Consider the following 13,392-nt stretch of genomic DNA (forward strand, 5'->3'; position numbering starts at 1 on the left):
AAGTCTGATCGAAAACCTGCTGATTTCTGATGACAAAGCTCTTGTAGACATCAATGTGAGTAAGAACTAACCCTCGGAGAGAACAGAAATATTCCATTCTCATCGTTGTTGACACTGCGTTGGTAATTGTATGACAAGGTCTTTCTTACACCTTCAGCAGTATTTTATGCAGTGCCTGCTGTGGCTCATCTAAGAGCCAATATTAGTGCTCATGCACCAAAAAAAGTAAAAGTAAAGCAGAAATGCTATCTTTATGCAGAAATCGATATTAATAAATAAAACAACCAAAGTCACTTTACTCAAATACTGTAAATGCTATATTTTTTACTGTAAATGTAATTGAAACAAGGTCATTCATTTTGCTGCTGGAAAACAAATGGAATACTAAGCTAGATTTACTCCTTCTGCAAGAATAAAGGATTTTTGTGAAGGAGGAACGAAATTTATTCTACAGCAGAAGCCAACAGGTGATTTTCACTTCCACACATTGTGAGTGTAGCTCAGTACAGGAGTTATGATGAGAAAAGGATGCTCCAGGATGTTTGGAAAGGACTCCCTGATTGCTGACAATGGAGTAATATTGTAGTAAGTGTGGTATCCAGTTTGAAAACTCCTGTAATATTAGCGTGCCTTGACAAAGGGAAGTGCCAAATCCAGGTTCAGTATATCTTTATGTAGATTCTCATGATTTAACATTAATGCTGTGATTAGAAGGAGTGGTGTATGAAATGTGAGGCTTGAGCTAAATGTGGCAGGACACAGGGTGCCCAGAGGATGCCCCAATGTGCTGAATTATCTGTCTGCATGCCATTAGTCATACAGATGTATGAGTACTCACAGAAGGGAACGTTTCAGAGCCAAGACCAATGTAAACCAATTGAACGGATTAAAAAGACACAACCCGACATATTTATGCAGTACACAACGTTTAGGGTCTAGAGCTGTGGGTAGATGGCTAATTTAGCATAGAAGAAAGAGCACAAAAGTAGCTGTAACAGCAGCCAGAATAGTCAGCATGTCCCACTCTACCCACACATTTGTGAATCGTGTAGTCTCACTTGAGGTTTAGACTGCAAGGTCCTTAGGACATTGGAAGGGCTTCCCTTCCAGCCTGGCACAGGGTCACAGAGGCTTGTACAAAGAACTTTATTTCCTTCATTCTGAGGTCATATAGGGTTGCAGAGAACTGCCATGGGCAATCTCTGTACAAGATGAAGAGAAAATAAAAACAAAGGTACAAGAGAAAATGGGAGCTGAGCTGAGCAAAAGCAGATGTCCAGTCATGTCTGTTTAATACCCAGTGCTAGTGTTAGCTGCCTTGCATATGCTTGCTCCTGATAGACTAGGTGCCACTTCATGTCAGCTGCAGAAGGCTACAAGGCCCCACCCTGTCCCAACAGGAAAAATCTCTAGTTGATGGCTGCCTAACATAAAGGTATTAAGGATTGTGTATCCATGGCAAAAATTTCAAAAGAGCTGTCCCAGTCTGAGCATCCAGAATCAAAGGCTGCTTTTGAAAAGTTGACCCTGGCCTTTACGGAAGCACTGCAAAGACTTTTCTTATAATGTTTCCTGAAAGGTAAATTTGAATCTCATTCTGTATTCCTGCATTGGAGTAAATTGAAAGTGCCTCCACTGATGTCAACAGTTTAATGAAAATTGCGGTAATTTCATGGATTTTTTTTTAGTAACCTATGCTAAATGAGTTACATGTTGCTGTATATATATGCACAAGTGTACAGTAATTGAAAGACTTTTTATTCTGTCCCGTTCACTATTGAAGAGAAGTTTTTCTTTCTCCTCTCTCTACTAGTATATACAAAACCTTATTCAGACGGGCTTTCAATTTCTGTGTCTGTCCTTGAGATACATGAACTAAAATTTAAAGTAAGATGGATAGGGAAAGAACAGCATTTCTGCCAAAGCGGTTCAATATTCAGCAGAATCCTGGGATATGTAAAAGTTGTGAAAAGGGAGCTATGATGCCAATTAGTCCAGAGGAAAACCTATTCTAATTGTGTTACCACATCACATTGTATTTCACTGTCTTACTGGTGTATTATTTTCTAAATTGTAGTACATTGTGGCGATTGTCATATTGCATTCCATACTTCACCTCCAGTCTTCCTTGTTGGGTTACATGGAACTTAGTATCTAGAGAAACACGAAATAACCAGAAAATAGAAAATATATATATAAATGCTTATTCAACTATCGACAATTTAGTGTATTAATCCTAATATGGAAAAATTCAGTATAGCATAGGTATATTACTGCTTTTTCTGTTGCTGAGATATTTGTCACCATATTTCACCTTAAAAAGAATTTAATTAACCACTCCTTAATCACAACTTAATCATTAAGGGGTTTACAGTGCACTGTCCATTTCCACAACCTCAAAGTACTGTTTATCCATTTAATCAAATGAGATTTACTGTAGCACTAACATTTGTTGTTGCAATAATACCACAGTATTGCTTAGTACAGGAAGAATAGCAAAGGCTATTGATATGTCTGTCTGAAAAGGCAAATTAATCCTTGTTTCCATTTATCCAGCAGGATGTAATGATTCTGATTTAGAAAAATCACCTGAACTTCAAAACAGTTACATTATTCACCAAACTGTGAAGTTACTAAATGCGAAATGCTAATATCTCAGATATTTTTATAATTTTCAGGATTTTATGGCATAACAGTGACTTCTTTAAAAGTCTTAAGAGGACTTAAAAGTCCTCTGAGATTTTTGGAAATGTCATGAAAAAAAGAGTATTGTCTAACAGGCTATTAAAAAAAATTAAAAATTGCTAACGAGTTTTTCTGCTAAAGAATCTGCAGTTTCCTGTTGCTGTAAGCAGACACGGAGGTCCACACTCCACAGTCACTTCATTAGTAACAATCTGCGGCAATTCTTTTGAAGTCAGTACAGTTAACCAGCTGTAAAACCAATGTTACTGAAATGAAATCCAGACCCCCATGGCCATGCTTTCCGCCATGTACCACACTCAATTCTCATGCTTCTTTCAGACTCTCACTATTGTTAATAGTGAAACAATAGTATCTCAGATACTACAGAGTGGTAGCCACTGGTAAATTTATATTCTTTATAGTGGTGCCCACTGTGACTGAAGAGTAGCAAATGCAGTCAGCATGCATGACTCGTCTTGCTCAGAGCCACACAAGCCAGGAGTATAGCTAGAGACCTTTTGACAGCTAGCACAATACTCATTCCTCTAGAGCGTATTGCATGCATCCGATACATATTCAGTTCAGTTAGAAAAAAAGTTTTTTCTACCAATCAGGGCAGTGTATGAAAATAATTCCATCTCTCCGTGCTGCATGCATCATGATTATGGATGTGCTGAAGCACCAATAATCAATCTCAGTTACTGGAGAACATGTTGTCACTTGCTGCTCTTAGTCATGCAAAGCATTGTACAAAGAAGCAGAGGTAATACAGGTTGATTTTCATGGAGGTATTATTGTACATGAAGTACTGAGATGTTATACATTATGATAGGAGCACAAGCTGCTCAGTGCTGTTCATTTTGCTGTGTTTTTATAAATGATTATGAAAGTAAAATATAAGCTGCATGGCTATACTGTCAGCTAGAGTACCTTGGGCTTTTCTCCCACTTTCTCCCACCCATCCAAGCAACTTGCAGAGGTGGCATTATCAGGCTTTTTTTCCTCCTCCCAATGAACTGTTTTCTTTCTGCAGGGATTAGTTTAAAATGATGCAATCCATATCCTATAAAATTGACATCTCTTTGTAAGTTGTAACAGTTGTGGCAGCTGGTAACAGAACAGTTCAGAGGTGCAGAGATTGTCCGTATTAAGCAAAACAACAAAACATTCACTTGCATCGCATTTACCTTGAGGAAACTTCAGCACAGGTTTAACATTAAGCCTGTGCTTAGTGTTTTGTAGAGTTGTAAAACCCTGAAAAGGCTGCGCTCTCAGCAGCAAACAGAAGCCTAAAACTCAGCGAGTGCTACTGAATTGACTTCCAATGAGTACAAAATAAATTAATTTGAAGGCTGAAAAAAATCTCTGAATTCTGCACCTTATGCCAAAGATTTTGTTACACCCAGAGCTGTAAATCTGATGAAGAGTAAATTGGCTAATGAAAAGACCCAACCTGTGCAATTATATAGGGTCTTCTTAAAGTCTGATATTTCCTTTTAGAGTCTGTGTTTTTTAGGCTACAGGCTGAAATGAAGCACGCTATTAAACTGCCACTTCTGGGTATTAGGTTGTTCATGGCTTCTTTCTATTTTTGTCACCCAAGGTTGCAGTGATTTTCTCAGGGATTTCTGTTGTTATTGCCATACTAGTCCATAGTATAGCTAGGTCATAGCATTGTTTTGAATGATCTTGAGTTCAGCTCAAGATTGGAAGTAGGAACAAATTAGATCATAGCTCTTCTTGTAACCCCATATGCAGAAAAGGAAAATATAATTGCATTTTTGTTTCATCTTTCATGCTTACAGCACTGGTGTCATTAACCCATCTGTATCCTGAGAACATACAGGTTTATTTGCAACATCTTGTAACAATAGTGAATGCATGAATAAGAATAATGTTATTCAAAAAAATCCTGCTCTTTTTGGTTTGTTTAAAATACTTTAATAGAACGTACGCAAAATTCCAATTTGAGCACTTGGAATTCTGTTTCCATGGGCTTGGTAACAGTGATCTTGAACCTTGCCATTGCTCCTTATAAAGTACTTCTCACAGATAGTATGCTGGAATTTCCCTTGCCTGGCTTCACCACTAGCTCCTCAGATCAGTGTCTCTTGCTTCTTTCCTGAAGACAAGTGAAGATCGCCAAGGTCTGTGTCTGGTAAATGTCCTGCCCTATAAAGCCCATACATTTCTGTGTTTCTGCTATTAGAGCAGTTTATTCCTGCGCATGTGCTTTCTCATTTCACTTCTGCCCAGGCTGCCCTTGAACCATGACTGTTTTCTGGGGAGATGGGAGCAGGTGGGTGTGGAGTGGAGAGGAGTGAAGCAAAGCTCCGGTTCTCATGGTGCCTTTCCTGCCTCAAACATTTAGGGTTAATAATTTTATATGTAGCGTGTTCTGAGGTAGTTTTTCTTGTTGCCATTTGCTGTGGGATGTGGGAGTACTTGTATTTGAAATGGATACTTGGACTTCATAGTTTAATGTAGCTAATAATACAACCATGGAATGAAAGATATGCTGAAGTATTTCAGAAGAGGAGTTGTGATTGAAATAACAGCAGCTAAAAGCTGACAGAGAGAGATTATCAAAGTGCTGCAGTTTACCTTCATACAGGAGGAGAGTGGCTTTTTTCATATGCACTAATCCCCAAATAACCATCAAGAAATATTAAAATACACATTTTATTAGTTTCATTTAATTTCTTAATTGCTCAAATTCAGTTTACCAATTTATTGCTGTGTGAAATGCTTAGAGGCGATGCGTACATTAAAGGGATTATTTACATGTAATCCCTCCCTCCCAAAGGATACAAACTGATCATTTATGAATCCTGATTTACACTCTGTAACAATACCAGATGAATGAAATAGTTACTGTAGAGTGATGTAGCTCCTGGAAGTGCAATACTGTGTGGAGTATGATTTAGTACTAAAACTGAACTATCTCGTTTTTACTGATGATTTTAGGAAAGGTGTGTGAACTTCACTTTTAGAATTTAGATGAGCCAAACTAAAACTGCTTGCTGCAATAGAACCATTTATTTTCTGGGAATATGTGCAATGAAGACATTAAATTTAACCTTGGGGAAAAGTCTATTTTAAAATGTAACCCATGTTCTTTTTGGGGTGTGGATTATTTTCAGCTAGGGTTGTGATTTTACAGGAAGGAGATTTATAATTAGTTTTAACATAATTGGCAGGGATTTGCTGTTGAGGTGAAGCCTTGCAGCTTGCTCCCTGCCTGTGGATATCACTGTGGGTATCGGTTTGCCAGCCAAAAGGTGTGAAAGCAAGATGTAATAAGAGAAAGGAGAAATCAGAAACATTAACCACAGTGAACCAAAAGGAATAAAGCTTTAAGAAGTCTCTAAGTACATTATATAGAAGGAAATGCCTTTAACCTGCAGTCTACTCATTGCAGAACTTTACAGAATGATAAAATTCACCTCTAGTTTAAAAGCGGTATTTACTTCTCCTGTCAGTGTTATCCCTACCCCTTCTCTTTGGCCAGACATAACCTGTTGTACTAGAAATGCTCACATTTCAAAAGCATGACCATCTGTGCCAGCAGTAAATAACATTAGGACTTAAGAGAATCTGCAAAAGCAATAGTCTCTAGCTTAAAAATCAAATACCTGAAACCTGAAATATCTGTCTCCATCACTTAAGAATTACTCTGCGTTTCAGCTTGTTTAGAATTCCCCCTCATCCTTTATTGGGGTATTTCTACATGCTTGTGCTTTACTCTCATTTCCCCACAGATCGTGGTCTCCATAGACTGGCAAATACAAAATAATTAAATGTTTAAAGAGATGCATATTGTCTGTTTTATTAGATTGAGATGGAATAAGCTAACACCAGCAAAAGAAAACAATTTGCCAGTCCGCACTGCCTGACCTTTCTTATACCTAGCGCTCCTCTATGATTATTGAGCTAATGAACTTTATTGATGAAAAATTACTTATCTGCATGTATTCTTAAATTCTGTGGCATAGCTTTAAATAAATACATTGTCTACCTCATACAAGTTTATGTGTGTGTATTTATAACAATGTAGTGGATCATTGTGAAAATGGTTTATTTTCATTAGTTTTGTGGTTTTATTTGTTCATGTTATGGAGACAGTAATTATATCTGCACATCTATGGCTGAACTGAGATTTGCATGCTGAGCAGGCATCCATAAACATAAGTTTTTGGTTTATATGTATACACACACACACATTTTCCTCTCTATAATTATGTGATGTTTCATTAAGTTACATAGATATGTTTGTACGTTTGTATCTTTATATATTTAGTGTGTACAAACACAGGCTGGTACTCGTACCATTTTATTTTATTTGCATGACTTTGCAGGAAAAAAAAAAATCACACCAGACCCTAAATGAGTGCTGTTTGTCTTGTCTAACTGAGTGTCTTTGTTTCTAATGACAGGAGGGCTACATCCAGTGTTTAAAGTGCAGCACATTAGAACTTGGGAGATAGAAAAGCTTACATGGATTGCATGTTTCACACCTCCCCCCCCCCCGCCTTTTTTTTTGCCCCTACAGGTGGAACTGACAGGCAGCAGTGTGTTTGACTACGTCCACCCAGGAGACCATGTGGAGATGGCAGAGCAGCTGGGCATGAAGCTTCCCCCGGGGCGAGGCCTTCTCTCGCAGGGTACAGCAGAGGATGGAGCCAGCTCAGCATCCTCATCTTCCCAGTCCGAGACCCCTGAGCCAGGTGGGAATTGCAATTGCAATGAGTAGGTTGGCGGGCAGGACCTTTACCAAATGATTGAGCTCAAGTCGCTGGTGTGAAAAGACTATAAATAGGTCTAATGGTATTTAACAATTCAGGGCAGCTTCGAGTTCCAAGCAGTAATTAAATAAGGAAGAGATTTGAAAATAAAGAGACATTTTAATAAGTATAATAGCAAAGATCTAATTTTGGTTGAACAATACATACAAAAGGTACTAGTTCGTTTAGTTTCTCTTTCAAATTATTGAAAAGGTTCAGATTTAGTATCTCGTCTCTTTTATTGTTACAGTGGTTAAAAGCAATGCATTTATTTATTATTCAGCAAAATCTTTGAATAGGCTTTATGAATATTAGCTTGCAAAGAATGAAAAGTATTTGGGACTTGTAGAATTCTTCGGGTTTTTTTTAACATCAGAAGGTACTTGAAAGACGTGAACAGATAAATTAAGGCTAAAAAGAAAACAGTAATGGCTACATTTTAAACTGCCTTTCCAACCTCAGTATTTAATTAGATCAATTGTATAGAGGAATGAACAGAGGTGACATTCCTCATTGGAATTCCTACCAGGCCTCTTATAGACTTTGCATTCAGAATGTTCCCATTTTCATTGTGTTGTACTGATGATAATTTAAGTATTAGGGGAAAATCCATTTATAAATTAAACAAAATGACTTGATATCCATCAGTCCCCTAGTTCATCAAGCTGTTCAAACACGAGGAAGATTGGCTGGTCGGCCTGGGTCTTCTGAGAGCTCTGGTAATTAGATCTGCGAAGGATTTATTCTTTGCTGATTGGGGCTTTAAATTAATTGAAGTTCCACATTTGTGGTTTTGTCCTTTTTGTACTTTTTTAGAGGAGATATTTCATATTCTTGTGTGGTGGAGTGCTTGGCCAAGCAGCAGTGGTTTAAATGTTAATTTTTCTCATGAGAAGTTTAAGATTTTTAATGAATCAAAGCCTGATTTGAAGTGCAAAGTTTTATTTGCTTACTTGGGAAATTATTTTTTTACTATTTAAAGATGTTTGTACTGTACTTGATCTGTTGTTTTGAAACGGGCTCTTAAGAAAAAAGTATTTTATTACTGAGCATTAAAAACGACAAAAGGAAATAAAGCTTAAAGCTAATGTTAGAAATGTTGGAGCAAGCAGAAAAATATAAAAGTGCTTCTCTATGTGAGCTGTAGAAGCATGGAAAAATTAATCTATATTTAATGTGCTAAATATTATGTTCACAATACCATCTGGAAGCCATCACAGAAGGAAATACGTAAAGAATATATACAATCAAGATATGTTTGTACAGAACTCAATAAAAGGAGAAAAAGAAAGATCCATTCTCTAGGGACTTGAGTTAAATGTTTTTTCTCAAAATAATCCTTGTTCCATTGTGACCCCATGTGAGGGAAGTTGACAAATGCAGCTGAGGGCATTGCCATGCAATAAGCTTCCCAACTTATTGATCTGGGGGTTAACTTATGGTTCGGGAAGCAGGAATCCAAGAAGATTGCTTGAAATCCTGTATCTGGATTTTTTTCTTCATCTGCCTTTCATTGCCATTAGGATTATTGAAACAGCCTTATTTGCAGCAGAGAACCCAGAATCAGTAATAGTGTTTGTGCTTGTCTATTGTTACTCCCAGAGCTCAACCTAGGCTGTAGTCCAATTCGCTGTCTCTAGTGAATTCTTAATATTAGATAGGAAGATATCCCATTTTAGGTTTGATGGAGGAGCCTTTCTGGGTTTCATCCTGCTTTGAATGAGCACCCACTTCGTCTCATTCAGAGGGGAACTGGGTAAGGGGAGAGGGAGGGATATACAACTCATGTCCATTGCTGTGCATGCTGCAAAAAAATAAATGCCCATTGCTGTAATTGCTGCCACCAGGTGTTAGAGTTTATGTTTCGGTTTTGGCTTTATATGCCCTACAAATAAGGTTGTTCCACTTAGATTGTTACAGTGTGTAGGTAAAAAATTAAAAAAAATAAAACAGCTCATTTCGGTTTTCTTTTTTTTCCCATTTGACACTTCCCTCATATCACTAGTGACCTTTGTTTTTCTCCAAATGTATTTAATCTTAAAGCCAAGGGCCACTACTTATAAGCAATCACAAGTGCAGATTCGTTTTGCAATTTTTCTCACCCTGAACATGGGTTTTTCAACACTGCCATTTGCATTTTATGGCACTACAAGTTTATAATATTCAGGCTGGAAAGATTTGGCCTCTGTTGTTTGTACATGGGTAAGAGGAATGAATTGTTGCTTAAAGAAAATATATGCTGCTCTTGTTATGTAAATCCTTGGTTGCAGTTTTGTCAAACTGCAGCTAATAACGACATTTAAATTGACTGGTAGATTTCTGTGAAGCAGGGTAGGGTGCTACCTTTAACTAAATATCTTCACTAATGCAGATGATAGCTCCGAGGGAGTTTGTTAGAAAGTTAGTGTCAAGCTCTACATCTCAAAGCTCCTTATGGTTCCTTAAAAACTGAAAGAATTTTAACTAGATTTTCTGTATCTTAATAACACAAAAGAATGTTTTTGAAGACTGCTGTTCATTGCATCATAATCTCTTTAACTCTGTTAAGACACTAACATATTTTTTAAATAACAGTGTGTGTAATTTTAGGGGAAAAAGGATATCAATATGTGATTATTATGAAAATGAAGAGGCAGCTAGTAGGTATGGAATTTTTCAGAATCCTTGATGTGTTCAGTGTAGCATTACTAAATGACTGAACTCTAAATAACATTTGGCATTATAATAGAAGAAAATAACTGACTAAGCTAGTCTAAGAAGCAGTGATACTGCATCATAATAAGAAGTGTTTTTTTTCAAGCAGCAGACTTTCTTCTCTGAAATTAGACTGAAGATAATGGGGGGTAATTAAAGATATATCCTTACCGGTCAGCAAAGCACAAAAGAATTAGGTTTAAGGACACACTTTCAGAAGACATATTTGAGAAAAAACTTTACTCAAGTGAGTAGCTGTTTTCAAGACTAGCCCCTCAGTGGGTACGTTCTTTGACTGAAATCCCTGAAACCTTCAATTCAGCTTAATATTAACAGTGAATATTTTAAGGTAATTTGAAAGCCTTGATGTAGAACCTATCATGCAGGCTTCCGTTGTGAGAAGAGAACCTCTGGACCATGCTCCCTGGATGGTTAATTTACTTTTTCTATATATCTACTTGTGTCTTTTTATTAGTTGTAATAGTTCTGCAGGCTTCGGATTATAATGGCAATACCGTCCTTTTAATAAATTCAGTGTAGCAACTGTTAAGTGCCTAGTAAATGGAAAACCAGCTGTTTTCAAGGAGCAACAGAATAAGGAAAAAAATATCTTTCTTTGGGCAAAACAGTTATCCAAGGGTTATAAGAACTACGGTATATTTCTCTGTGGTAAAGAAACACTTCCCTTTCTGTTCCTAAAACCATCTTATATCTCTAACATCAGTTAGTAACTGTAAGACTGGTGTCAGGAATAACATATCCCAGCTGCATTTTAGAATGAATTGAGCTGGGACAAGGGGTCCTTGGAGCTTACTGAATGGGTGAGAGCTTTTAAAGGGAGAAATCAATACCACAGCAGGATTTAGACAACTTAGCAAAATATATCAGACAACTTTGGTCAAAGTTTAGCTACAACAGCAAGTTAACCCATGGAGTTCCCGAAGTACAGTCTATAGCATTTCACTTAAACTCTTAGCTGAAAAGCAGAACATTACTCTAGCAGGGGACTGGAAGTATCCAGAAAGTAAAGGTTGCAAATCCATTTCACTTAAAGGTCTCGTCCTTGCATCTATTATCCAAAACCTCTTTGTGTTTTTTCACATCTGACCTAAGTTAGACATGAGCAATTAAAGAATTGCTCAACTAAGTAAAATTTCTCAAATGTAAAGAAAATTTACACTTTTTTCTGAGTTACTACTTAGTAGAACAGGTACCTTTCTTAGAAGGAAGAAGCAATAATAAAAAGACTAAAAGACTTTCTTGGGGAAAGTCTTGGTAGAGATGAATACCTCTGGTTTGTTTGGGTGGAAGAGATTAGCATCTGAAAGGTCTGTCATTGCAAGTGTATTTGCTCAGGTCTTAGCAGAACATACTTTTAGTAACTGCATTTCCCGTGCATGGATTGACATCAGACACAAGGGCAGCTTCCCATAAGCTAACGCTGGGTTCGTGTGAGGGAAACTGTAACTTCCTTATAACACGTCCTGTGAAGAAATGTCAGAAGACAAAAAAAACCCAACACCCAAACCCAAGAAGTGTCTCAGGCAGAACTGAAGAGTGATTTTGGAGTTTCTGTAATATTCTGTTAATTCTAGATTTCTAGATTTTCACTTTTAAAATCTCTTTTTTCCTTTTGAAATTACACATAAATAGTAAGAGCCTGTAAAAAGACTAAGTAAATGGCCAGTAAAGTGATGCTGTGAGCAGTCATATACTACAAGTAAAATGTAGAGGAGTCACTCCTTTCCCACACTGTCCATTTCAGTAAAGTATGAATTTAAAAAGCCCAGTTGGAAGTATTCAGATGATAGCATTGCATAGCAATTAAATTGTTTCTTTGGGTGGTTTCAAAACAAAGGAAATTAAAAACATAAAATTACATTAACACTTCACTGAACACTGAACTTCCTTGTGGTGCTGCGATCAAACAGAGTTAGGCTGTGGGAAATGATATTTCTGATAGTGTTTTAAAGCCCCATCCACCTTCAGTTAAGGTGTGAATGTTTCAGGTTCACCATTAGGCATTCTTAGTGGCCCTCAGCAAAAGTATACAGGATTGAAAATCTTTCTTTTAAGTATTTTCTCATTTTTTACATAATCCTATTCAAGTCATAAAATATGAACAGTTCACTTTGTGGCTGGAATTAATACATTTGCTGGAAAGTTGTGGTTTTTGACTCTTCCTGAATCTTCATGTGTGCCCAGGTACCTCCCAAGCTGCAGCACCTGTTGACGTACCCAAGCCAGTTTCAGATTTGTTGATTTGGGTATTGCCAACAATGGTGCTAAAGCAGCATGGATCTCACCTCTATTGCAAAATTCACTTCAAATCTGGGTACATATTCAGAAGAATCAGCTGGAGACAGCTATTATTGCTCAGAGTTGTCTGTGACTAAAAAAGACACTCTTTTATAAAAATGTTGTAATATTCCTTTTAACAGGGAAAGAGTTTATCGTATCCATGTGTAATAAAACCCAAAAGAGTAGGATAGGGCCTAGAACCTAGGAGACATCCACCTCAATTTTTGTTTTACTGTTTTCTTTAATCGCACATTCAGACAAGAACAGTTTATTAGGACTATGAATCGGGAGTTTGTTAAAGTCACTTAAGAGGTTACTGCCTCGGTTACACACCATGACCGCTGCCACAGATTAGTGCCACCAAAGGTGAGGGAAGAGCAAGGAGAGCTTGTTCACTTGTCAGTTGTCACGTTCACAGCCAGGATATTAATACAAGCTGAAACCGGTGGTGGTTTCAATAGTGGTCAAGCTGAACAGTGAATTGCAGCTGCTGAGAAGCAGAAACACCATGCTTGGCAACCTCAGGCAGAAAGATGGCAGAGACCTAGCAGGCAGACACCTTTTAAATCATCTCAGCAGGAATCATCAGAGATTTGGGGGTCAGAGTCCCCTATCTGTAAAAGCAACAGGGAGGGCAAACCTCATGCGATGCCAAAGGGAAACGAAGCTGCAACCTTGCTGTGTGTTAGTGTTAGTCCCATCACAGGGATGGCTGACTCCCATGACAGCAAGATTTCATCAGAAGTGCTGTCACAAGACCTTCACTCCTTGTGAAGGCACAGCAGGTGAGAACATGGTATGTAACCTGCTGTTCCTGTTGCCTTATTTTCTCCTATTAAGCAAAGTTCTTTCTTAAACTCGGTGTCAGAAGCTGCCATGAGGTCGAAGAGCATTCTGCTGAGCTGCTGTTCTCTCTTCTGGCAACGCC

At 37.7% G+C, this 13,392-nt stretch overlaps 1 protein-coding gene across 1 annotated transcript in view; it reads left to right on the top strand.

Moving 5' to 3' along the window:
* The window catches only part of NPAS3 (neuronal PAS domain protein 3), a 640,005-nt gene that overhangs the window by 530,176 nt on the left and 96,437 nt on the right, over positions 1 to 13,392 (top strand). The window contains exon 7 of the mRNA XM_068397366.1: positions 7,238 to 7,412. Coding sequence (XP_068253467.1) covers positions 7,238 to 7,412 — 175 coding nt within the window. The remainder of the gene's footprint in view (positions 1 to 7,237; positions 7,413 to 13,392) is intronic.

The sequence above is a fragment of the Nyctibius grandis genome, chromosome 4 (assembly GCF_013368605.1).
Source record: "Nyctibius grandis isolate bNycGra1 chromosome 4, bNycGra1.pri, whole genome shotgun sequence".
In the NCBI taxonomy this organism is placed as follows: Eukaryota; Metazoa; Chordata; class Aves; order Nyctibiiformes; family Nyctibiidae; genus Nyctibius; species Nyctibius grandis.